Raw genomic sequence first — 27,369 nt, forward strand, 5'->3', positions numbered from 1 at the left:
TATGCTGTGTCAGTGATTATTTTATTATGACCCACTTCAGGATGTCAGCCTAAACACTGCTGTTACAGCACCTCTGGCAGGGTTAGCATACAGCACCTCTGGCAGGGTTAGCAGTGCTGTTTCACAGGCATACAGTACCTATAGCAGGGTTAGCATACAGTACCTATAGCAGAGATAGCATACAGTACCTCTGGCAGGGTTAGCATACAGCACCTCTGGCAGGGTTAGAACACAGCACCTCTGGCAGGGTTAGCAGTGCTGTTACACAGGCATACAGTACCTATAGCAGGGTTAGCATACAGCACCTCTGGCAGGATTAGCACACAGTACCTCTGGCAGGGTTAGCATACAGCACCTCTGGCAGGATTAGCACACAGTACCTCTGGCAGGGTTAGCATACAGAACCTCTGGCAGGGTTAGCATAGCATACAGCACCTCTGGCAGGGTTAGCATACAGCACCTCTGGCAGGGTTAGCATACAGCACCTCTGGCAGGGTTAGCATACAGAACCTCTGGCAGGGTTAGCAGTTCTGTTTCACAGGCACACAGTACCTCTGGCAGGGTTAGCATACAGAACCTCTGGCAGGGTTAGCATACAGCACCTCTGGCAGGGTTAGCATACAGAACCTCTGGCAGGGTTAGCATACAGAACCTCTGGCAGGGTTAGCAGTTCTGTTTCACAGGCACACAGTACCTCTGGCAGGGTTAGCATACAGAACCTCTGGCAGGGTTAGCATACAGCACCTCGGGCAGGGTTAGCATACAGTACCTCTGGCAGGGTTAGCAAATAACCTCTGGCAGGGTTAGTGTTGAAAATTATGATTGTAAAACAGTGCCGTGGTAGCCTGACGATGTCATATTCATAATTCTAGTCAGAATATGAGTCTGATATCGCTCCATTGGGCTGTGATTATGGGGCGTGTTTCAACCGAACCAGGAGAAAAAATGCCTCTTCGCTCAATTGGTTACCTACAACCAATCAGAACAACGTAGTATGTGACCAGGGCCAGCTGATAAATTAAACTTTTACCGGATCCCGTAGGAAGGAAGGCAAAAACATCTTTTCGATTGACAAATGCCTTCATCGCGTTTCTCTGTTCCTCTTTCAAAATGAATGCACTGTCAATGTCTAAATGGACTCGAATCTATACATTTCAGCTCTCCAGCGGCAGCCATGTTTGTTGAAAACGAATTCAACTCGTGTGTTGGTGACGTACTTGATTACGTTACTGTTGATGATCTGTCCATCATCGTATAAAGCCCGCCTTGACAATTTGATTGGTCTGGCAATTTCTATCCGAAAATAATTTCTCCCCAATGGAGTAATGCCAGACCGAACTTCCCGACTTCAAATGTTGTGGGCGGGGCTAAGTTCGGTCTGGTATCCAGGCTAGTGCCGTGGTGGTCATAGAGCAGAATTGCAGCTACAATTGTTATTGGGCCTGTGTGCAGGGATGGGTATCATGTAAGGTCAAGCATCATGAAGGCCAGGGTGCAGGTGCAGGCCAGTGGAAAGTAACAAGCAGTCAGGAGGGGGGTCACTCACTCACACCCACCCACACACACACACACACACACACACACACACTCGCACATAAGCACACACACAAAATGATGGCAGTCAAGGTCAGACCAGGCCTCCAAAAAAGTGATACCAAGCAAATTGGCAGGAGGGTCTATCTCCCTCAAAGCAAAAGTTCCCCCGCAACAGGTGAGCGAGAATACTCTGAGTGGCCAAAAGCGTAGATAAAATATGAGGAGATATAAGGGAATATTCTGATTGGGTCAGTATAGATGGAGGTTGAAGATCGTGACTTGCAGAAAGTGACACATTTTGAGTATAAAAAGTCAATGCATTGGGTGTTTTAGTTAGAGCTGCTCCATGGACCACCACTCTCGTTTTGGATGAAATGTCTGCAAGGATGGAATAAAACTTCAGTTTATCGCACTCTGGACTTCTGACTCTGATTGAAAAATGACTTTAAGTTGTTAATTCGCAGTTGTTAATTCGCTACAACATTAGCATGGCTGTTTCACAGGCATACAGTACCTCTGGTAGGGTAAGCCCATCCTCTTGCAGCTTGAGACTCGGACTACAACAATCAAAGCATGACTCAATCAAGAACACTACCTGACAACTGGATGTTTATCAGGTGGCAGCCAACTCCAGACACTGGATGGTTATCAGGTAGGGAGCTTCGGCCCAAAGGAGTGTTGTGACCCCCCCAAGCCCTTCCCATCATCACAGCAGCTCCATCAGTACCTAAGCCACCCCCCTTATCCTTCCACTGGGATAGGTCTGCTTCATCCAGTGCTGTAGACAGAGAGATACTTGTGTTTATTGATGTATTCAACAAGTGAAACCATAGCAACACAAACAACAGATTCAACAGCATAATGCCCAGGCGCCATGCCGTGCCGGAGCTAAATACGTGTGGGTGAGTGTGTGCGTGTGTGCGTGTGCGTTTGTGCGTGCGTGTTTGTGTGTGCGCGTGTGCGTGTATGTTTGTGCATGCGTGTGTGCGTATATGCGTGTGGGTGTGTTTATTTGTGTGTGCATGAGTTTGTTTGATAGATGCATGGGCGTCGCCACAATATAACTTGGGGGGGGTCATCACTTTAAAAAAAAAGTCGTTTGGACCCCCTCACATTTGCCATCAAAATATTAGTGCATGACTGGTCTACTAGTCCAGCGTTCTTTCTTTCCATTGCTTCACAATCAAATCCGTTCCATTTTATCAGTAGGGGGAATACCCATAGCAATAGAAATCCACTCCGCGTTTTCCTGGTTTCCTACACATTACGCACGCAGATTCAACTCCCATACTCCTTGATCGAAGCGTCTCGCTGGTTTTTCAGACATAGACTGTTAGACTGTCCCACAGACGAGATGGACATAAGGAGGTTTTTTTTCGAGGAAGAGGAAAGTAAGTGAGAGTTGCCCAAGTTTTCCCTTTAGTGGCCAAAGCACCCTTATGAGACATTCTCTGGCTATAATAGCATTAAGTCACAAAGATCCTTCTGCAAACATTATGGTTACAGTTAGATAAGCAAGCTATTTACCTACAACTAGCACTAGGCAATACCATACTTTATTTACCCATGGAACAGCATTTGTTGATTTCTTAATCTGGGTCTGAAATATGTTGTGCTTTTGGCCGTGTTCAGACCTAGGCGTCGGGCATAAAGCGATGACCAGGAGTTTTTTTTTTCAAGTAGCTACAAAAAAAAATGCTGGTGGTTTTTTGTATTGCCATAACAACCGTTACATGAGCTAATCTGGCGTTAACGTTAGCTAACATACTAGTTTTCTAACGACTTTTTAAATCCTCCTTTTAAATATTTTGCTCTCATTAAATGGAGAATAAAGTGCCAAAGTTGTCAGTGTCAGTCCTCTGTGTATTACATCAAAACATTATCCTGGCTATCACCAGACCAAGCTCAATCTCTGCAGATCGGGCTGGGTTTACCCAGTCTACCAGAACATAATAGTAGTCAGCAATTGTAGACCATGCCAACTCTAAGGGGGGGGGATGAAAGAGAGAGATCATTTTCTATCTAAAAACATGGTAAATGCACCAGAATGCGTGAAATTGCATCTACATCTTTCAAAATTTCCAGGGGGAGAACCCTGAAACCCCCCGCCAAAATATGTCCCCCCCACTCTCAAAATGCTGCTGACGCCCTTGGATAGATGGACAGAATGTAGATTAGCAGGGACGTGCACAGGGGGGGGCTAAGGTTGCCCGGGCAATTGCTCGTCTGCCCACCTCAACCCAAGCTGCCCCTCCGAAGGAATTCTTCTTTTTTTTATATATATATATTGTAACGGCTGCAGAGTTTCATGTAGGCCTAGATCAAAAAAATAATAATAATAAAACAAATTAAAATTTCTGAATATGTGCGCAGGGGGGAGGGGGCGTGGCGGCGGTTACAAAAATGAACGTGTTGCCCTTTTTTCAGGGCAGAGCAATGGCCCTTCAAAATTCCTGTGCACGTCCCTGGCAAATGGCAAGGCAGTGCAGGAAGTGATTCAGGGAGAACAGAGACATTGACGTGGAGTGCCGGAAAAAAAGCAGAAGAAATGGAGAAGAAAACAAGGGCTCCATAACGAAGAGAGAGAAAAAAAAATCCTGTTGTTTCCGGTGTCGTGCGTAGATGGGGTTAAAATATTGACCTGTACACATTTTGTATAGATGGACAGAAGCTACCTAGCCTCCTATTGAATCAGTAAGCTGTGGTACCTGCATGTTTCTCCAGCTCGGCGCAGATGTGTCGGGTCTCTTCCAGAATCTTCTCCTCCATGGTGCGCTTCCCCATCCCAAAGTTACGCAGTGTGGTCAGGGCAAAGCGCCGGTGCTCTTGCCACTTTGGACCGTAATCTGCCAGAACCACACCTACTCATACACACTTACCGTAATTTCCGGACTATTGAGCGCACCTGAATATAAGCCTCACGCACTAAATTTTTTAAAAATAATTATTTTTGACATAAATAAGCCGCACATGTCTATAAGCCGCAGGTGCCTACCGCAACATTGAAACAAATTAACTTTACACAGGCTAAAATGAATATCAAAACTAATACAATAGTTAGTTTTGCCAGTTAGATAAGTGCACTGTTGCTTTAAGAGCGCACAGTCGCAAGAGTCAATCAGAAGCTAGAACGTTAGATTGAAGACAGACGCTAGTTTGAAACCAGTGAGCTAAAGAACTTGAAGACTGGATTTGTATTGTTGTAAACTTTTATTTTATTTTCTAAAGTGTTTTGAGTTGTGTTCTGTCTACGCTGGTAGACTGTGGTTATTTTGACATTAGTTAAGTTATTGAGAGATACTGAGAAATCGCGTGGAGCTAAGCATCCATGCGGCTGCATCCATGCTAGCATCCTAGCTCCACAAAGCCACCGTAAACACAAAGCCACCGTATACAGTCACAGGTATCATAATCCATAAATTAGCCGCATCGTTGTTTAAGCCGCGAGGTTCAAAGCGTGGGAAAAAAGTAGCGGCTTATAGTCCGGAAAATACGGTAGTCATTTATGCAATCAGTGTGTGTGTGTGTGTGTGTTCCCTTGCCTTTGCATTGAGTGACATGACAGACCAACAGGTGATCTGGTCGGCCAGCAAACTCCTAGTGACCAGTGCTTCTTTGAGGACTTGCTGACTGGCCATCACAATCGCAGGACGAGGACCAAGGTACAGACTGTAGACAGGACCATAGCGCTCTGCTAACTATACACACACACACACCATTTTCATATGTAAAGTATTGTTACCTAAATTCACTAAGAGATTTCATTATAAAGATAATGGCATTACAGTTTTTCTCGATTGCTTTGGCACATTTTTCCAATCACTGTTTACTTTTTCAAAACAGCTCACACACAGCCCATAACAGAAGATGAAATAACCAAAACACTATTTGATGTTTGCAGAATGACACCACCTTCTCAAAACTTATCACACACCCATCAAAACCAAACATTTCCATCAAAACCTACAATTTGTGCTCAATTGAAAATGTACGTTTTCTCATTTATTTAACAATGGATAACAAAATTCAAACTACAGCTATCAATATCAACCTCTGAATCCATCACTTCAACTTTTGTGCAACACCCTCACAGCATTGACTATTTTACCACTGACAACATACTACAATTTGGGTTTTGTACTGAGCACTCTTGACAATATACTGTCAGAAAGTATTGGAAATCTGATAATTTGTATACATAAAATATTGTAGTTCTGTTTTTGTATTGCTAAATACTGTAAAAGATATTCTAAACAAGGACCTGTCAACACCATTGATTTTACATTTGTTCTACTGTGTACAGAATGGCAAAGATTCTGACACAAAAATATTTATTGCAGTCATTTTTCCACATTAGATTGGATACTGTAAGAAGTCAAAATGACAGGTTTCAAGATACAGTAAAAAGGTAAATCTGTTCTGCAGTGAACAGTCTCCCCCTGCCACCAGTGTGGGCCAGTGTGTACCTCAGCCATAGTAGAAATAGAGGGGCCCCTGTGTGGCATTCATGTAAGATGCTCTAATGAAATTAGGGCAACAGTCATTGATCACGTAGTCAATCATGACCTCTTCATGAGAGAGGCTGAGCCGTCATACTGTCACATCAATTGTTTGTACGTTCGGCAATGACAATGACACTTTGCTGGCCTTTACAGTCAATTTACTGTACTGTGTTTCATTGTATTTGCACTCTTGGCAACAACCATTTCTATACTTTTGTAAAGTGTGTTGCCACAATACAATGTAGTACTGTAGTTTCACTAAAGTAATTTACAACATATACGGTAGAATTCTGATTACTGTATATTTACAGTATTTACAGCCTATTGCACTATTTCTGGTGGCAGCCTCCTCGATCCATGCTTGGTATCAAAATCAATCTATTGACCTCTTTTAGAGGTTGATAACTACTTGATTAGTTGTGCACAGAGAGTTCACACAGGTGCTGACGATATTTAGAATATAGAGAGCAGTTTCAGTAGGCTGCTACTAAGTGTCTGCAATGTGTTGACATGGTTATTCAATAAAGTTTTGTGTCTTTCTCTGAGAAGTGTGTTAACTGTTTTGAAAAGTGTGTTAAAACTCAAAGAAATTTGTGTGAAAGCAATGAGAAATAGTTAACCCATTCGCCAGAGAAGACTCTTGCTGTGCAAAGAAGATGTGAACATTAGATTAGGTTGACCCATGATTCGCTAAATGTGTGAAAACAATTGAGAAAAACTGTAATAGCATAAAACAGATGGTTATTTATTATAATGTACAGTTACGTCACCAACATGCTTTCTCTAGGGAGCACCCTGAGACAACATAAAGAAACCAAATTGAGTTTCAAACATTTTGTATATATTTTTGTAATTATTTTGTATTGCTTTGTGCCTGTCCTGTGTGTATGGTGCAGTCGAGTTCAGTGAAGTAGGATTTGTGGTGGTGCAATCCTATTGCGTTGTCAGTAAGTAGTCTGGTTTCGACTCACTTCAGTTTTGTCTTGTGCGCAGATGTGTAACTTTTTTGCTGTGTCACTATTTTATTTTAAGTTTGTTGAAACTCTGTGTACCAGTGAGTAGGGTTGATCGATGTCTACCGTATTGGCATATGGCGGGAAAGTACTGAACAAAAGATCCCAGCCAAATTAAGTCCTTGCACACATTGAACAATTTATGGCATGACTGCTTTTCTTAGGGGAAATCTCCCACATGGGAAAGTCTGTCAAATTCATACATGTGTACTTTTATATAATATATAGCCCCATTCATACACAGTAAGATATATCTACATGCAAGATCTAAGACATATTTCTCATGCAAATATAATACATGACAAGTGTGATACGTATATCTTTTACAGACATTTTCCATATGGGCTCAGCCATACCCTAGCCTGCTGTGACCAGGAACAAGTCCGCTCTCAGACTAACCCTATTGACAACACTGACTCAATCTCAGACTAACCCTATAGACAACACTGACTCAATCTCAGACTAACCCTATAGACAACACTGACTCAATCTCAGACTAACCCTATAGACCAGGGGTTATCAACTGGTTTTGTCCCAGGGACCACCATTCTGACTAGAAAGTAATCCGCGGCCCACTGATGTGCGTGCGCCTGTGTCCGTGCGTGCGTGTGTTTGTGTGTGTGGAGAGAGGGGAGACCTGTCAGTGTAATATCTGGGCATGGTGAAGTCCACACAGCCTGTCTATTCTTGGCGAAATGGTAAAAGGCAGTCTCATATCATTCTCTGGTTCAAGTCTTGCCCTGTACTTATTCTTCAAGAACGCCAGTGTAGAAAAAACGCTCTCACACAGGTAGGTAGTTTGAAAGGGCAAAAGACACCTCATTGCTTTTGCAGCAAGCTCTGGAAATTCTGTCTGGCAACTTATCCAGAACTTAAGTCATATGAAAAGCACGCAACATCTGTTGCATGTACTCAATAGACTTGGCATTCAAGAAAACGTGATGCGTCTCCATATGCCGCAATAGTTTCGATGGCTTCAGTTGACAGTAATGTTGAACTCACGAAACACAGTGGTACCTCCTCTCCTGCTCTGTCTGTCATCACTGCAAATCCGTATTTGATGTATTCCTCATTGTATTTTCTTTTTTTGACTTTGTTTCCCTGTATCCTGTGAAGGTGTAGCTTTGTTGGAGGCCTGTCCTTGTCCCTCTATCGTGGTAGCCTGTCTCTCTGTCACTCTCCTCACTAAAAACCGATCCATTGGTCCTTCTGACCGGCTAACTCGACGTTAGAACGAAATGTTAGCTAAGAACAGTAGATAACTTTAGTCGTTCACCAAAAGTATAGCCTAACTTTTTCAACCAAACCTCAAAAGTACACGAAGGCTATGCTTAGTAACTGCAGATGCTTGTCAACTTCGCGCGCGAGACTGTATGTTATGAATAATATGCGCATGGCGTGACGTTAGGGACGCAATGCATTAACATTAGCAAAGCACAGGATAGGTGCAAGGCTACATTCTGTCAGCGTGAATCTCCTTTATATTATGTTAGACATATTTTTCTTAATTTAGATTTTTTTCACGATATTTGAAGAGTAATCTGGAAATGTGTTGAAATATCAAAGCGAATTTATTCAAAATAAATGATCAATTTAGGCTCATGTCGCGGACCCCCTGCAATGCCGTCGCGGACCACCATGGGGCCGCGGACCCCCGGTTGAAAACCCCTGCTATAGACAACACTGACACAATCTCAGATTAACCCTATAGACAACACTGACTCAATTAATATCAGCTGGAAACTCCGGTCAGCTTTTCAGTTCCTAATTTAAAGTCAACACAAGCGCACCAGCCCAGCAGAGTCAGTGCATTGGAGCAGAGATGTTAGACGGACATATAGGAAATAAGAGTGTCCTTACCTTATCCAAATTTTGCAGTGTGTCTCTGTCTCTCTCTGTGTATTTGTGCTGGTGTCTTTACCTTATCTAAAATCTGTCGTGGGGTTTTTGTGTGTATCGGTGAATCTGTGAATGTGCGTGTGTTTATGTGTGTGTGTTCATGTGTGTGTGTGTGTGTGTGTGTGTGTGTGTGTGTGTGTGTGTGTCTTTACCTTACCGAAACTCTGCAGTGGGTTGTGTGGGCTGAGCTCCAGTATTTTTCCCAACAGAGGAAGTGCTGTGGGTCCAGCAGGAAAGTTCTTCATCACAAGTACAGTCACCGGAGGAAGTGTGTGTGTGTGTGTGTGGAGGGCTATCACCGTGATGCAGAGTTTAACAGGATAAAAACACAAAAACCCTCTGATGTTCGTACACAGTCCTGGCTCTGTTAAAGGGGGTTACGGACAGACACACCACTATCTCTGCCAATCAACACATTTCTTTGGGAGCATGGAAGCATGGATTCAAACTTTCGCCAGAATTATAGACACTACCTTACTAATATTACCTTTTTATAATATTTAAATAAACAAAACAAATGATGTGCTGTTCTGTTGCTGTACTTTCCTTTGAGTTCATTCGATCCTTCTGTGATTTGTTGAGCAGGCCTATGTTGTGTGATTTGGTGAGCAGGTCTATGTTGTGTGATTTGGTGAGCAGGCCTATGTTGTGTGATTTGGTGAGCAGGCCTATGTTGTGTGATTTGGTGAGCAGGTCTATGTTGTGTGATTTGGTGAGCAGGTTTTTGTTGTGTGATTTGGTGAGCAGGTCTTTGTTGTGTGATTTGGTGAGCAGGTCTAACTTCTTGTCAGGCAGTCAGGGCAAGGTCAAGGTCTTCTTGGCACACATGTAGTCTGGAGTGGTTTCCTGAACTGAACTCTGCGGTGTGGTGTAGTTCAGTGGAGACAGAGTGTGTGTGTAAGAGAGAGAGTGTGAGTGTAGGAGACAGAGTGTGTGTGTAAGATAGAGAGTGTGTGCGTGAGAGAGAGAGAGTATGTGTGTAAGAGAGAGAGCGTGTGTGCAGGAGACAGACTGTGTGTGTAAGAGAGAGAGTGTGTGTGTGGCCGGAAGAGTGTGTGTGTAAGAGAGAGAGTGTGTGTGTAGGAGAGAGAGTGTGTGTGTGAGAGAGAGTGTGTGTGTGTGTGTGTGTGTGTGTGTTTATGTGTGTGTGTGCTGGTGTCTTTACCTTATCGAAAATCGATACCCAGCAGAGGAAGTGCTGTGGGTCCAGGAGGAAAGTTCTTCAGTCTTCTAACCCTGAAGAAGAGGAAGAGGAGGAAGACTCCAAACCACAGCAGGAGAAGAGAGCTCAGCATGGTGACTGAGTGTGTTTGTGTTTTTGCACGTGCGTGACTGAGAGAGAGTGTGAGTGTAGGAGACAGAGTTTGTGTGTAAGAGAGAGAGTGTGTGCGTCAGAGAGAGAGAGTATGTGCATAAGAGAGAGAGAGCGTGTGTGTGTGAGAGAGTGTGTGATTAAGAGAGAGAGTTTGTGTGTAGGAGAGAGAGTGTGTGTGTAGGAGAGAGAGTGTGTGTGTGTATAGGAGAGAGTGTGTGTGTGTGAGAGAGTGTGTGTGTAGGAGAGAGAGTGTGTGTGTGAGTGTGAGAGAGAGTGTGTGTGTGTGAGTGTGAGAGAGAGTGTGTGTGTGTGAGAGAGTGTGTGCAGTGCCGCTGCTAGCCATTTTGGTGCCCTAAGCATAAGTCCTTTATGATGCCCAATTTGGGGCTCCGATCAGAATCAGAGTCAGAACGTCATTCGTTAATCAGCATTTTAACCCATTTCGAACAGGGCCTCTGTCTCAACGTCCTATGTAACTCAGACTGGTTGCAGTTCACTGCCTGGCCATAGTTTTAACATTGTTTTAGATGGGTCAAGGGGGGGCGCTATTTACCTCTTGCCAGATCCATAACTTTGCAGCTAAAGTTGTAATTCCTGGTTGCTATGGTTATCTAGCTAAGGCTATGGTTAGCTAGCTAAGGAAACTTTTAATAACAAACGATTTAAATGGAAGATTTCCGTTTGCATGAAATGATAGCTAGTTATCTAGCTAATGTTATAGTCTCCTCGATTTAACTTCTACAATTATAATGGGTGCCTGTGACACTTCGTATGAACGAATTCATATTCATGAGTTCATATTCACACATATTAACACCAGTTCATTATGTGTAAAGAATGCTGATATGAAATATGAAAACAACCAGTAGTCAATGTGCAAGCTTCCAATTTAATTTGATTTAAGATACTCTATTTGAGTTGGGGCAGTCTGTCCTTCAGTCGAGGCATGATGATCTCTCGCTACAAGTTTCACCTGTTCGTGTTGGCGTAACAAATGCTTGTGGAGTCAAGTGCAGTTGAGAGGCGCTTGTCTCCAGGGCACAGATTACACTTACCTGTTATATTTTTCTCTTTTCACGGATACAAATAAAAAAGGCTGTGATTGGAATACGGGACTGGAGCTGTCCCTGACGGGACAAATCAAAATCACCCATAATATTTCGGGATGTCCCGGACAATTCGGGACGGTTGGCAACCCTACTTGCACCTAACATATAACATATTTGAGTGTGCTAACATTAGCAATAACGTCAGCTAGTTCGAGGTGTATGCATAGGCTAACCATTAAATTAGCAGCACATTTCCCGTATTTAACAATGATTACACATGGACTTACCTGAAAGTGATGCACGGGCATCATCTCGCAGTTTATTTCTCTTTCTTTTGTCTGCCCCTGACTCCTGTTGTCTTTTTGAGGCCATTTTCGAAAAGCTGACCTAGCCTACTGTCAAAGTTCGTCAGGCCACTGAGATAGGAAAGGGCACCCACGGCAAGCTTGGGAAGTTGAGTGTGGGGGGGGGGGCACCAGCGTAACTTTTTTTAAGCAATTAAATATATCTCTTGTTCTGCCTGTTTTGTGATATACATGCCTAAAAGGTCCCTAATATTTCTATACTGAAATAATATCGGCATTATAATTATTATAACTATGATGATTTTTCAGTTGCCTATTATTTGGTGCCCCCACAGGAGTTGGTGCCCTACGCACAGCGCGTAGTGTGCGTTATGGGAGCGGCGGCACTGAGTGTGTGTGTAGGAGAGAGAGTGTGTGTGTGTGAGTGTGAGAGAGAGTGTGTGTGTGTGTGTGAGTGTGAGAGTGTGTGTGCGTGAGAGAGAGAGAGTGTGTGTGAGAACACCCGCCCGCGTTATCACAGGAATACTGCTGCACTCGAATGAAATAGAACATCGGTTCCCAAACTGGGGTACGCGAAGTGGTTCAGGGGGTACGCAGGGAGAAAATTTCCGCGATAACAGAAAACGGACGGAATTCGCAGAATGTACCGTTTGAAACAGAATTGCAACTTTCAGACGGAAACATCATTTTGTGCATCAAAATCGCCCAAATTCCGCTGTATTTTTTCCTGCAAGGCTGTATTTCTTTCTCATAAACACAACAACGATCGCAACGATGAACAAGCATTAATTAGAAAACAAGAGAAAATGTCACGTCTGTGCTGAACTCCGCTCCGGCCACGCCCCCCTATTCAACACAGACCTCCGTAGCCTGTCAAATGAATTCGCTCATCTCCCCAATCGCCTGCAAATAATGTTTTTTTAGTCTTCTGTTCTGTTGATGGCTGGCAAACAACAACCTTAGAAGGTTTGGGTCACTTGTGGCACAAATTATTCACTCATTTTAAGCCATCAATCTACCTCTGGGTGACCAAAATGAGCCGAAACGGATTAAAACGGAATTAAAGTAAAAGGTGAAAAGGAAAACTTTTTTTCAACGGGGGTGGGGGGAGTACGCAGCTGGAGATTAAATGTCTGAAGGGGTACGGGACTGTAAAAAGTTTGGGAACCACTGAAATAGAACGAATACAAAGAGGCGTGGAGTGGATCTCGCGCATGAGTCATTCTCTCTCGCTTCAACCGGTTCAGCCTGGTCCTGCCAACTTTTTTAGCGGCTTATGTCTAGAATTTTCTCCCCTGTGAAAACTCATCTGTTGAAGTGGATAAACAAGGAATTTAAGAGGAAAGGTAAGCGATGGGTATATGAGCGCAGTGGGTGGCTTTGATAATGTCCACCCTTATCTCTAAGGAGGTTTTAAATGGAGCTGTCAGCGTTGTTAAGGACACGCTTGAGACCGTGACTGAGTTATTTAGGTTAGCAAAAAGGTTGATATACGTTGCTTGCAGTATTTCAACATAACTCATGTTACAGTATAGTATTGGTATAGAGACACGCACACAGTATTATATTATTTTCTCTTGAAATGATGATCGACTATTACTTTGATACGATGCAAATGCTTTGTATCGTGGGATGGGGAACCTTTCAGCAGTGAACAAGTTACGCACATAGTGGAATCCTCTCGTGTTACGCTTTTTCTCACACCCGCAAAAGCAAGGCTGTACGTTTTTTTTAGTTGTCTCACAACTTTGTTATTGTGTATGAGCTAGATTTACTTCCAATGAACTGTGTTAGATCGTTGATCTGCAAACTGAAATTATCAGTAATTTACATTACGTGCTAATACATGACTATGTTAGCGTACCATTCATTTGTCATTCTGTTGATGGCAAACGTTAGTACTTATTAGCCAGCTGTGCTGTGATGATATCGTTACTTTGTTATCTTAAGAGACCTTCTAGGTCTTTTCTGTTTAGGTAGGTTTAGTTGGGGTTTGGGATTCCTTTAGTGTCACCTACCTCGACTCCATACACGTGCTGCGGTAGCACAGTTGGATTTAAGCTGGACGGCAGCAGACACCAGGCCCCTTGCTTGGGGGAAATACATTTCTGTTGTCTCTCTGATCATCTTGCGCTCTTGTGTTTGTTTTTCTGGTGCTCTGATCGGGGAATGAGTAGGGGCGGTACGCCCTATGTTAAGTGTGGCGACCTGTCGTGTCACCGAGTGGCGTCTTTCAGGTTTTTTTCCCAGTTTAGTTTAAGTAAGTTTTACTAGCGGTTTTATTAGCGTTTGTGTTGGGCCTATTAACCTCAAAACGGGCAAAGAACTGGTGTAGCTCCTCAAAGTCGACTGGAAATACCGAGGAGAGAGGGGGGCGTGGCGCTGTCGTGAACACGCGGAGGTTCATCTGGCAAAAACATGCTGTCGGTAGAAGAGAAAAAGTTGCCTCAGTCTCAGAACCGTGTGAGAGGGGTGTGGATTTATCACCACTCCCCTGCATTCTCCTTCCTGACTGAATGGTATAAATGCCTACACCTTACTGTCAGGTATTCTCCACTGGGTGTCTCAGGTGTCCTCAGGTGTGGTGTAAGTCTTGCTACTCATCCATCTTGCTCTTAGCCAGTGAGATGTGCGGATAAGAATTTTTGATGTTATAAAGGTATTTGTGGGTCAGAGGCTTACCGACAGGGCACGTCTACTTTCATTCCAATACACATTCTGTGTCACAATCTTTTCTTTATGATCCACTCTAGCGAAGGGAGAGCGTGGTCACCCCACCCGGACTCAAACCCGGGTCTACAGGGTGCCAAACATGCACTCTGACCGCAACGCCAAAGAGCCAGGCTCGACGGCATGGCAGTCAGAGCACATACTCATCTGTAAAGATGATCACATCGTCACAACCACAACTTCCTCAAACTCTCTGTTCAGTCCTGTGTGTGGTGTGTGTGTGTGTGTGTGTGTGTGTGTGCTGTGCAATGCGGTTTCTCTTTCTTCATGTAGTCAGTTGTGTGTGCATCTGTGCATTTTCCTCTACCAGCACACTACTGGGCTCCGTTACATTATCAGTACATAGTTGTTAGGTGAAAATTCACTCAAGCAAGAAAAACCACGCTCGACTAAAAGTCCTTTTGTGTCATCCCAACTGCGTTTTCTGTAATGGAAGGATGTCAGTTTTACACAGGGTCGAACAAGCACAGTTTGACCCTTCTTATCACCTCTGAGCTCACCCAAACATACAGTATGCAGAGTAAGTTGTGTTAGCACCTAATAATCTAAGTTACACACACACAGAAACACAGAAAAGCCATTTTCCTGCTTACATGCACAAGCACATGATTCATACAAGGTAATTATTAATACAAGGCACTTGATTAATACATTCTTAAGTCATGAACAGTGTTTCAAAATTAATTAATTTTGTCAATAGTTTCCATTCATATGCATATAACACTGGGTTCGGGCTGCATTTCACACACATAAGGGAATCCTCTGTGTCTTTCAACCTGGACTCCCTATTCCCAGCTCACATATCAAGTCTCTTCCCAACAGATTCACTGGACAACACTGAGACAGCAGAAAAGCATGCTTAAAATGTCCCCTCACTTCATCAACACATCACTGGTTTGGTATATTTCTTTCATCTAAGCCCCTATCAAATTCTTGTATGGCAGAAGGAACTGGGAATATTTCTGCTTTTATAACTGAATGTGTTGCCCCCTGAATCTACCAGGAAAATCACACCCCGCCCGCCACTGAGAGTTTCATGGTAATTTGCAGTGCCATACTTTACATATGCTCCTTCCTGTGTCAGTGTAGGTGTGTGTCTGTATTGGTTTTATCTCACCCGCTCGCTCCTCTCTTCAGTCTCGTCTTTCCTGTTCTCCGTCCCCCAGTCAGTGTGTGATTATGGGTTTTGTTGGTTTTTCAGGCATTTTCACGCTCAACGTCCTTTTTCTCCGCATGCATAGCAAGCTTCTTGGAATCTCGGTTTTGATATCCGCTACGCCCTTCTCCCCGTCCTTTGCCTCCGTGGCCTCTGCCCCTCCCACTACCTCTTGATGACTGTCTGTGCAGCAGGGTCAGAGTGAAAAGAAGGCCCCTATCCCGAAATAGCCACCCGCAGCGTGTACTGAATAAACGTGTACTGATTTAAAATACTCCGTTTTCCTGCTTACATGCAGCGATATTTGTCATGCCCACACGAACAGGGAATGCTTCTCTCATTCTTTCACTTAAGTTGTCCACATGTCCCCTGTATATTGCATTGTCAACATGATCCCAATCTGGATTGGCCAGGCGTACATCTCCATTGGGGTATACTGCTGACACTTTAGTCCAACCATTTTCCGTTTTTGCCATAAACAGTCTTCTAAGTTCCGTGATAGTGGGTTGGAATTCTCTGCAAAAAATCCTTAATTCATCAGCAAACTTTAGTCCACCAACATCAGCGGATGACGGCAGATGAGTCATGGCCTCTTTTGTCAGCAAGAGTCCATGGTCTGTGTACCAAAACAGGGGTGTCCTACTCCGGCTACTTCCAACATGGGTGCCAGGAGCATCGAGACTGTCGTCTGGTGATGGTGAACCCATTTTCTGTAGCCCGCCGAGAATCGGGGTTGTTGGGGCCTTTATTTGTCTTATTCCAAATCTGGTCCCTGTTCGCGTGTGCGTCAGAGATATCAGTTCCCCAAGTGGAATGTGTGCTGGTGGATCTTTATTTTCGGTGGTGGGGCCGGGCCTGCCATTCAGGGGGGGTCATTCAGGCTGCTGGTTGTAGCGGCACCGTTGCTCTGGGCGATCAACCTGTTTTTTAAAGTAACACTATGCAACAATTTTACACTTTTTGAGGTATGGTTTTATAGGCAACTACTTTTGCTACCATCCTCATATTCATTTTGATAGCATTTGGTCATGTGAAGGACCGATAAACACCTGTGTCTTTCCCACTAGCCATCCAGGACATGCCCTATGTAGTTCTGTATACCGGGCTGGAATACCCTTGAAAAATGGAAGAAAAGCTTTCACAGCATGACATTGCCAGCTATACTGCCAAAAGACACCAGTTAGTGTGTTGGCAAGCTTCTATCACTGTCAACTGGGCTGTTGGTGGTGTTTGCAAGGTTTTTACATGCCTTTAAGGTAGTTAGGTTGCTAGTTTTGGAACAGAACTCCTTATTGCTGCTTTAAGTAAATGTATGTATTTATTTTATTACCTTTAACTGATATTGACACCTTTTTAAATTACCTTTTATCTGATGGCAAAACTAGGGTTAGTTATGTTTTATTTATGAATTTATTTATTTATACATATATTTATGTGTGTGTATGTATATATTTTTTCCCTATGTCTGATGTGGGACCCTGCCTGGCTAGGGTTCCCCTCTTTAAAAAAAAAAAATTAAAACTCTCACCAGTTCGTTCTTGACATTGCTGTGCTGAGTCAACCCGAGCCTGCAGCTTGTTTTGTGAGGAGGTTGAGGCCAGGGAATTCCCTGGGACGATCAATCCCCTACTGGTTCATGGGTCCAGGCGCCTCAGTCGAGCAATCCCACTTCTTACATCAGTTTGGAAATCTGATAATAACCAGTCTAATGCAAAATCAGTCTTATAATTAGATATTAGTAATACGTTTATTGGACTTAGTAGTAGTTTCCGTTAACTACAATAACCTGTGTTTGGACGCATTTGATCTGATCGAGAGACAGTGTTTGATGGAATGTAATCCTGCGTTGTGCCTAACCCTGGTGTGAGTGGATTATGAAATAAAATGCAGTGTTGTGAAATTAAACACGGCATACAGTGAACTGCAAACAAGAAATTAAAATAACAGCAATTTGAAATGTTTTCCCATTCATATTAATGTGGCGTGCTAATTGTTTAATAATTATGTGATGTCATGTTGACTTTTAAAAAATGTATTTTGTATTTGACTACAGTGGTGGTCCATAGGCTCAGTTAATGGGCATTTCATGATTCAAGGGAACATTAGGATGGGTTAAAGTAGATTTTAAAAGAATTATTAGCACTTTTCTAGTGTTTTCTATTTCATGCTATATTTTTACAATCTGACAGGAAATGCCAGCACTGTCTGGTCTATTTAGGTGTAAAATACTCCTGTGTTATTCACTGTCACTGCTTTTCTTGTTTTGAATAGGACTTCTCTGTCGGACAGCACCATGTGGATCTTGATCCTCATACCATGTTAGTATTTGCCAATAAAATAAATGCATTAGTCATGTTAAAACATGTATTGCAGTAATAATAATAAATGACCCTAAATAATACAATGTTTCCAATCTCAGTTTTGCTTGCAGAGCCCTCGACCTCAACCTCAACCTCACTAGATCTAACACACGCAAAAGGCGTGTTCAACACTACTGTGATCTTGCCTTGTCAGAAGCCGTGTCACGGTGTTGTGAAATGGGTGAAGGCAAGACCTCTTCCTCCCCAAACGATTGCTCACTGTGTAAACGGAACCTGTGCTGATTTTGGGAACAAAGCCACAGTCGGTCTCTTTGGGAACATCTTCCTCTCGCTCCCTCAAGCAGCACTCACTGATGAGGGATGGTATGAAGGCCACTGTGATGATGAAGTTATTTGTGACATCACACTGGAGCTCTCAGGTAAGTCAGACCTATCTACAATCTGTATATTTTCTCATGTAAAATACTATGCATCTTCAAACACTCTTAGTAAAGCACATTTTTGAGAAAAAAAGAATCTGTGGGTGAATATATTTACGGTATAACTGAAAAAAGATCCCCTCCCCCACCTTTCAGCTCATAACAGCACTGCGGAGGTCCATAAAGGTGATGCCCTATCCTTTGGTCTTCTAAGTTCAGAGCCAGTGAGAGTGACGTTCCGTAAGGCAGGCGTCAGTAACTCCACTGATGACTTGGTGTGTGTCGTAGAGGGAGCTGTGCCCTTATGCGTTAGAGAATACAGCAGGAGATCATCTGTCCAGGACTACACTGTGATCTTTACTAACGTGACTGAATCCGATGAGGGTGTTTTCACTGTGATAGACAGCAACACCACACGAATCCTCAACACCATGAAGCTTACCATCAAAAATGGGTGTAAGTTCTCTCTCACTCACTCACTCACACTCACACACACACTCACTCGCTAACACACACACACACACACACACACACACACACACACTCACACTCACACACATCTGTGACACATCATAACATTTTGTCTTACCCTCTTAGCAAATCTTCAGAAAACCGTCCCCTTGAAGGTTGTGTTTACCTCAGAAGGCAGGACCCACCCATGTGTCTCAGGCTCCCAGACAGACGACGTGCCCCGTTGTGAAATTCATCACAAAACACCACACTATTTCATAACGCACCAGAAAACTCTGACAATTGAGCGAGTGTTCACAATAAAAGATCAGATGAATGAAGATGTTGGTACTTTCAAGGACACCGTAAATGTGACTGTCTCAGGTATGTTTTCTTTTATGCATAGTCACTGCAGTTGTCTGTAGGGATGTGCAAAAAAATGTTTTACCTAACTTAATTATTTTTTTAATATCCGACAGTGTCTGGGATCAGTTATTTGTGGGGGGTGGGAGGGTTTGAAGAGAATGTAAGGCTCAAGTAAATGGGAAATGAATCGGGAAAAGAGTATAACTTTATTGTAAGTGTGCATAACATCTCCATAAATGAACAATATAATTATTTTTTGTTTGTTTCCTATAAGCCTAGTGCACTGGACTGTACCAACTTCCCTCCCTATACCTCCCCTGACATATTTTCCTTTTCCACAGACATTTGGCAGCTCTCCATTCTGTGGCAAATCACTCTGTTTGTCGGGGGTTTCCTCCTGAACATGTTCCTCTGGCGAATCCTAGCATTTGCCAGGAGAACATATAATAGGATAAAAAAAAGAGCTTCTACTCCTCCAAACCCAGAAGAGAAAGGTGGTAAGTTGCTTGGTAGATTATCTTTCAGTGGTTAATATGGATGCAGTGAGATTTCTTTTGAGTTACCAGTAATAATGTTTTGGGTTTATCTTCATACATTATCCATGCAGGGCTACCCCTGTTACCCTGCACTGGACCGCCACCCCAACAGACTGAATCAGAGCTGGACCCTGAGGCTCAAACAAAGGACAATGGACATTTAGTGAAAGTCGGCGCAAGTGCAATTACATTTCCTGCGGTATAACAGAAAACATCTAATCCACCATTATCACCATTCACCCATTTATTATCATCACATCCATGTCATATAGTGCGGTACCCACTATGTCATGTCACATTTACTGTCCGTTTCCATACACAACCCTGGTTAATGCATACATACTGTTACTCACACTTTCTCACACACCGCTCCAGTCCTGCTGCTTGTGTGCGGAAGCGTGCCGCTGAAGAGCGGTCTTTCTCCGCGTCCGGAGGGAGAAGGGAATTGGCATTAGGGGTGTTTGATGTGACAATTGTTATGTATGTATGTTAATAATATGTGTAGTGTGTGTAAGATGTGTAAATGTGGTAAATCTATGGTTTTGGATGCATCGGTGTACTTGGTGGTGGGCTTAGGTATATATTAATTCCACTTATTATACGGCTCTTCAGAATGTTCCAAAAAGTTCCGTTGATTTGAATGGGCCATCCCAACGTTCGCCGGTGAATATTTCCTGATATTCACCGCTGCGAAAAGATATTGACCGCTGTCATTGGCAACGGGTTTTTTTGCTTCTAATTCACATCTTTCATATCATTCCGCAAGTAGTCCGGTCATTTAACGTAACAGACTAATTGTAATTTGAAGTCAGCAAGTAATGGGTTGCTACGCAACACCTGAAACTTAAAAGTTCTATTTGCTTGAAGAACTATTTATTTCTTAGCGGAAATCACGAAACGGCAACTAAATCATTAAAAAGAGGTATTTTGGAGGAATGTCTTCTATAGTTTTTGGCAAGTAACCGTATAATAAGCGGGATAATGTATTGTCCGTCGGTCATTATCCAAAAATAAATCCCTTCAGGACGAAATAACACCCCTCCGCTGCGCGTCGGGGTGTTGTTCGCCCCGTCGGGATTTATTTTTGGATAATGACCTCCGGACAATACATTATCCCTTACTTATTTTGTGTTCTTTAGAACTAATGTGGGGAGGCTCACCCCACTGAAATGATTGGGTCCAATTGGGCTGATTGGATCAATTAAGCCCAATGAGCAGTATTATTTAAAGGGTCCATGGGGGTGGAAGAGAAGGAGTACTTCCATTTGCTTAGCCTTACATCCTTGAACACATCATCTCATGCACCTTTTATTTCCTCTGCTTCACCACCGAGTCCAATCGCCCACATTTTAACAGGTTAGAGCAGGGGTACTCAATAGGCGGACCGCGGTCCGGATCCGGACCCAGACGCAATCAAATTTGGACCGAAGCCTAAATCAAAATTCTAATTTAATCATGATCAAGCGAGGTTTCATTGGTGCGTGATTTCGCGCTATATATTTTTTTCCTACTCGATGTGGTTTCTATCTTCCGTGTCCAATCCTGAGGTCCAATCAGGAGCTGTAATATAACAACATCACTATGACAACTCACTCACTTACTCAATGTTGGCCGCGAGCTCTGTGGGTCACGCAGGTTGTGTGTGTCAATGGCAACAATGCCGTCAGATAGATATGTGAACGGTATTTTTTTCTCAGCGAACGAAAATCATGGCGTGCTTTAAACCCGACAAAAAGAGAAAAGTTGATTCCAAAAATCGCGAATTTAAGACAGAGTGGACTGACAAGTATGCATTTGTGCTGCCTGTGGGGAGCACAAAACCGATGTGTTTAATCTGTAACGAGACGGTTGCCCTTGTCAAAAGTGGTAACGTGAAACGTCACTATGAAACAAAGCATGCACACTTCGAACAAAAATACCCGCAGAACTCTGAGGTAAGGGGCAGAAAAATAAACCATCTGCAATCATACCAAGCAACATGCAGTGTAATAGTTAGATCAGCCACACAACAAGAGCGTGCATACCTCAACATATATCAGAATCAGAATCATGTTTATTGGCCAAGTACATTTTCATATACAAGGATTTTTTTCTGGGTTTAGTTGCTCTCAATGTACTTAAACTGAAAATATGCAGTATAACACAACAGTTTAGGATAGAGATACTGTTGTGAGTCTGCCTTTTCAACCATGAATATGGTGAAAAACAGGAGCACAAAAAACAGGTGAAAAACAGGAGCACACCCAATGAACACTTACATCAGTGCCTCCGCCTGGCCGTCACACCTTTTATGCCCAAGTTTAAACCACAAAAAAGTGTCACCTTTCACACAAATAAGGCCAGACCACATAACCGTTTGTGCATACGTTAGTTTGAACGTTTTTGTTGGAGTTATGTTTTTGGATTTTGACCGTCACTGTTCCGGACCCTGGACTGAATGGAAATTTGGCGAGTGGACCTTTTGGGTTTCTAATTGAGTACCCCTGGGTTAGAGCATGCATAGAGAGATGGCACGTGTCATGTAGAGTTTTGTGGAGCCTATTTTTCACCTGTGAGCGGTTCTCAGCAGAAATAGACAGTAAAAAGATGTTATACCAGCAACATTACCACCCTACCAGCATTACCATTACCAACATTACTCCACCTTTCACTGGGGTTTTGATGTCTGGGTTGTGTATTGACAGCCATTATTAAAAGCAAACTCACTCTCAGTTTTAACAACCATGTGACTTAGAGGCCTTATGTCATCATGATTTAGAAAATTATCATTCATGCCTTACCTCCAGCTGGGTTGACTAAAGCAGTGGTCTTTTCACAGGCCTTCCTAAAAAGGCCATCAAACAGCTTCAGTTTCTACAAAATGCAGCTGCTAGAGTTCTTACGAAAACCAAAATAATTGACCACATTACCTCTTAGATATGTTTCATCATTACACACCAGCTACAGTGTCTATACACTGGAGAAAAACACATCACTATCTTTTCTATGTTTTTATTAATTCTTTTATTTTTCTATGTTTCCTTTATAATGTACTTTTCAGTTTGAATCTTTTATGTATCTTTGTTCTCTTATCTGCTCATTTGTAAATCACTTTTACCAATGTGTATACATTGTGCTATAACTTGCCCTGCCTTTCCTTGCACTGCTCTTTGATGAAGTCAGGTTCAAGCAATCTTAAAGTGATTTTTATTGCTTAAGTTTTGCTTTGTATTTTACCCAGTGAGTCCTTTATTGTTATGAGAAATGTATGTTGAAGGAGTCGATTTGCTAAACGTATGTTGAAGGAGCCGAAGACTAAGTCAAAGTTAATTTACAGCTCCAATTGGTATGCTGTTGACAGTGGTTGACTGGTTTTGTATCGTTTAAGTTAGGTACTAAGTATTGTTGTTGAGAAATGTATCCTTTTCCTGTTCAGAAGGTTGCCTTTCCCAGCGGTGTCCAGCTGTGCACCCCGTTGTGCAGGTCACGCACGATACTTGGGGACACAGAGAGGTCAACCAGAGTCAGAGTTCCATGGGCTGTGCATGGCAGGGACATGCACAGGAATTTGGAAGGGCCTTTGCTCTGCCCTGGCAAAAAAAGGGCAACACGTTCATTTTTGTAACCGCCGCCGCCACGCCCCTCCCCCCGTGCGCATATTTAGCATATATCACTTGAAACTGTGAAATTGTCAAATTCGGAAGACCATGAGAACTACGGCACAGTTCGTTCACGGCATTCAATGTTCATTGTAACATGGTTATATCAAATCTATTCATGGCTTTCACGGTGTACAGTATGTCATGATTGTGTGTGAGTGTGTGTAAATAAATAAACATATTTATTGGGAATTTGGCATCCTTCTGTTCTGACCGGACAACCTGTGGCAATTGGCACCTAACAGAACATCCCTTGACTTCACACAAGTCATAATCAGAGTACAGAAAATACTTTGAGTACACACATTCAATTCAATTAGATTAATTTTTATTTATATAGTGCCAAAACAATAAAATTGTATCAAGGTGCTTAAAATAAAGTAGAGACTTCAATGATGCAGTCACCAGTGCACAGTGCAAATGTCTAGTTGCTTACTGTGACCAGTAATGAATGTCAGTTTTAGTATACAGATGTGTATGGGATTGACCATAAAAAGGAAACATTTGAGCAATTAATAGTTCATGCCCCCTCTCAGGTGGACAGTGACCTGGAAAGGTTTGGCTGCTTGTGTGGCGCCAAAGACCATGCCATAGTCAGGAACACCCATTTCCTCCGGGCAGACCAATCGGAAGCGGCGCAGCAACGTGACCAGGATGAGAAAGAGTTCCATGCGAGCAAGCCCTTCCCCAAGACACATACGAGAACCTGTGTGAAAAACCAGAAGACATATTGCTGTAAACGCCATAGGATTCACAACTACTTCACATACTAAACCAACCCAATGACATACTGCTGTAAACACCATAGGATTCACAACTACTTGACATACTAAACCAACCCAATGACATACTGCTGTAAACACCATAGGATTCACAACTACTTCACATACTAAACCAACCCAATGATCAACTGGCAAAGAAACACTGCTTCATAGGAGTAAAACACTGTTTGTAATAATGTCAAAAATAATTAAATAAATATGTGTGCTACCTGTAGAGAAGGGCATGAAGGCATCAGGCTTGACAAACTCTCCCCTCTCGTTCAGGAAGTTATCGGGGTTGAAGTCATGCGGGGACTTCCACTGGTCTTCCTCACGTAGCACTGAGGACAGATAAGGAATGATCATCGTGCCCTAGAGAGAGAGAGAGAGGGAGAGAGAGAGAGAGAAAGAGAGAGAGAGAGAGAGAGAAGTTAAGAGAGAAAAGAAGTTAGGGCCTTGTTTACTCCCATGGTGGTTTAGAAGGCAAGATCAAGTAATCCAACTGCATCAGATGCAAGGGCAATACTCTTTCTACATTCAACAGGCAGTTCAGCTGCTATCGCTAATCAAGAAGCTAATGATAAGCTAGGTATTAGTGTACTCTGTGCTGTTACTAGGTGTGACTGTTGTGTACTGGTCTGTACTGTGGTGTACCGGTCTGTACCAGTCTGTACTGGTCTCTACTGATCTGTACTGGTCTATACTGTTACCTTGGGAATGCTGTAACCCTGGATGTGTGTCTCTGCGGTGGTGGTGTGGAACACACTCAAAGGAACAGTATCTGCCACTCTCTGGGCCTCGTGGATCATGGCCTGGATGTAGGGCATGGCATGGCGGTCCTCAAACAACACCTGCTCACGAGACCCCAGCACTTCCTCTATCTCCTGGTAGCAGCGTTCTGAGTGCACACACACACACACACACACACACACACACACACACACACACACACACACACACACACACACACACACATTCAGCATACCCACAACACATGTCTTTTACAAAACAACTCTGTATTTGATTAAAGGGGAGTTTGACCTCGTACCCTGTATGCTAGGATGGGTCATGAGGTAGAGTGTTGCTATCCTCAGGGTGTTAGAGGTGGTGTCTGTCCCTGCAATCAGTAGGTCAAAGCAGACGGCCACCAGCTGACTGTCGTCAAAGGAGGTACCTTTATCTGCCCTCTAAAGTGCACACACACACACACACACACACACCCATCAATACACACACACAGCTTTTACTAGGACGTTCAGCATGGCATATTCATATTCTCATTTGCTAACTAATTCTGTCCCACAAACTCACTTTCTCCATCTCGTCTAGATAGCAGTCGATGAGGTCTCTAGGCTGGCCCGAAACCCATGAGTCTTTATGCTCACTAACCACTTTGAATATGTGACTTTTGATGCGTCTGTTTACTTCAAAAGCCCGATTGAACGGCAGAGGGAATCGCCTCATGAATGGAGCAATTTCATAGATCTGTATCAAGAGGGAAGAAGAGGCGACATGTCAAAACTGTAAATTAATTTGAATTTGAAATGAAAGAAACTTTTAAATTCATCAATTATCAAGATATGATTCTGTAGTGGCATTAACCGATTTAGATTTTTTTAAATGTTAAAGCAAACAATGAACACATTCCTGCTATTTACAGAACAAATATCAATATAATAATATTATCAATATATACATATAAGTATGAAAGATACCATTGCCCAAGGGTCAAGGATTAATTTAGTCAATTCCACAATCATGACAATGAGGTCCTTGAAGTAAGGATCATCGTAGTCAAATCGAGAGCCAAAAATAACAGAACAGATGATGTCAGAGGCAGCATAGTGGAAGAGATACTGGGGGTCCATAGACTTCCCTAAAGAGAGGGAGAGAGAAGGAATGAGAAAGAAAGAGAGGGATAATATGTTTTTGATAGACACACACACACACACAGAGATAATATGTTTTGATACACTCACACATACACACACACAGGCAGAGCAAGAGAAACAGGGGGAAAGGGAGAGAGAGAGAGAGAGAGAGAGAGAGAAATAGTGAGAAAGAGTGAGAAAGAGTGAGAGAGAGAGAGAGATTTTGTTTCAGGGATGAAAAAGTGTCTTTTAAAATCATGTCTGGTTTTGTGCTGTGTTGTTCAAGCTCAAATAATGCAGGAAGCCCTAATATTAAAGGTTTGTCACGTAATATGAAAGGTTTGTCATGTCATTTTGATGCAAACAAACAAAGCATTGTTTACGTTCAGATGTGTCAACTCAAACTATGGGTCTCCTCAAGACTTATTAAACAATGTTTTTGAAATATTTTTTTAGAAAACTAGCAAAAAACTTATTTCATAGTCAAAATATTATCCTTAAGTTTACAGCTGCTTATAGATAGGAGCGTGTGTCAAAGCATACAGCAGCAAAACATTTATCTACAGGAAAACATTTTGCATTATACTGCACCCTAATGGACAAAAGCTGCATAGCACCCCATCCAAGATTAAGCTGTGGTACCTGCATGTTTCTCCAGCTCGGCGCAGATGTGTCGGGTCTCTTCCAGAATCTTCTCCTCCATGGTGCGCTTCCCCATCCCAAAGTTACGCAGTGTGGTCAGGGCAAAGCGCCGGTGCTCTTGCCACTTTGGACCGTAATCTGCCATAATCACACCTGAAACACAGCATGTGTTAAATCATAATGCTCAAACACCAAACTATTTAAAATGCCCAAATTTAAATCTGGAACACAGAAAAACAATAAATATGTGTGCATACAGCAGTCACAACCAAACATAAATCTAATGGAAGACACACAAAAACACTTAGTGTCTGTGTCTGTGTCTGTGTCTGTGTCTGTGTGAAGTGTGTGTGTGTCTGTGTCTGTGTGTGTCTGTGTGTGTGTCTGTGTGTGTCTGTGTCTGTGTCGCTTTACCTTTGCATTGCGTGATATGAGACATCAACATGTGATCTGGTCGTCCAGAAAACTCAGTGGCTCTAGTGACCAGTGCTTCTTTGATGACCTGCTGACTGGCCAACACCACCACAGGACGAGGACCAAAGTACAGACTGTAGACAGGACCATAGCGCTCTGCTAACTACACACACACACCACACACACACACACACACACACACACACACACACACACACACACACACACACACACATAGGATTCAGCTGGATTTGGAGTTTGGTGCTATAATATTATATATGAGCCAAGGCACATGAGAAGCAGAGGTATATTGAAAACACACCACTGTTACTGTTGTTGAAGGTATCAGAGGTATGTTTTTAATATACAACTTGCCTGGAGTATTCTACTGGTGGTCTGTTTTAAATATAGGATACAAATTGGTATATTACAGTATGTAGTACAGT

At 42.9% G+C, this 27,369-nt stretch overlaps 2 protein-coding genes across 3 annotated transcripts in view; one reads left to right on the plus strand and one right to left on the minus strand.

Moving 5' to 3' along the window:
- Positions 1–12,821: 12,821 nt before the first annotated feature.
- On the plus strand, positions 12,822–20,189 carry LOC116218576. Of its 2 annotated transcripts, XM_031560550.1 has the most exons (7): positions 12,822–12,965; positions 17,777–17,823; positions 17,925–18,245; positions 18,402–18,701; positions 18,843–19,079; positions 19,403–19,558; positions 19,669–20,189. In XM_031560550.1, the coding sequence occupies exons 2-7, from the start codon at positions 17,799–17,801 to the stop codon at positions 19,800–19,802; spliced, it is 1,173 nt and encodes a 390-aa protein (XP_031416410.1). In that variant the 5' UTR covers positions 12,822–12,965; positions 17,777–17,798; the 3' UTR covers positions 19,803–20,189. The 2 variants fall into 2 exon arrangements, with proteins under 2 accessions (XP_031416410.1, XP_031416409.1); XM_031560549.2 differs by lacking the exons at positions 12,822–12,965; positions 17,777–17,823 and having other exon boundaries at positions 17,847–18,245.
- A 3,357-nt stretch (positions 20,190–23,546) lies between these two features.
- Positions 23,547–27,369, minus strand: part of LOC116218574 (cytochrome P450 2F2-like) — a 4,475-nt gene continuing 652 nt past the window's right edge. Inside the window, exons 2-9 of the mRNA XM_031560546.1 lie at positions 26,924–27,086; positions 26,510–26,662; positions 25,712–25,872; positions 25,308–25,481; positions 25,045–25,183; positions 24,707–24,894; positions 24,227–24,368; positions 23,547–23,941 (exon numbers count right to left, since the gene is read on the minus strand). Coding sequence (XP_031416406.1) covers positions 23,748–23,941; positions 24,227–24,368; positions 24,707–24,894; positions 25,045–25,183; positions 25,308–25,481; positions 25,712–25,872; positions 26,510–26,662; positions 26,924–27,086 — 1,314 coding nt within the window. The 3' untranslated portion in view covers positions 23,547–23,747. The remainder of the gene's footprint in view (positions 23,942–24,226; positions 24,369–24,706; positions 24,895–25,044; positions 25,184–25,307; positions 25,482–25,711; positions 25,873–26,509; positions 26,663–26,923; positions 27,087–27,369) is intronic.

Source organism: Clupea harengus, chromosome 23 (assembly GCF_900700415.2).
Source record: "Clupea harengus chromosome 23, Ch_v2.0.2, whole genome shotgun sequence".
In the NCBI taxonomy this organism is placed as follows: domain Eukaryota; kingdom Metazoa; phylum Chordata; class Actinopteri; order Clupeiformes; family Clupeidae; genus Clupea; species Clupea harengus.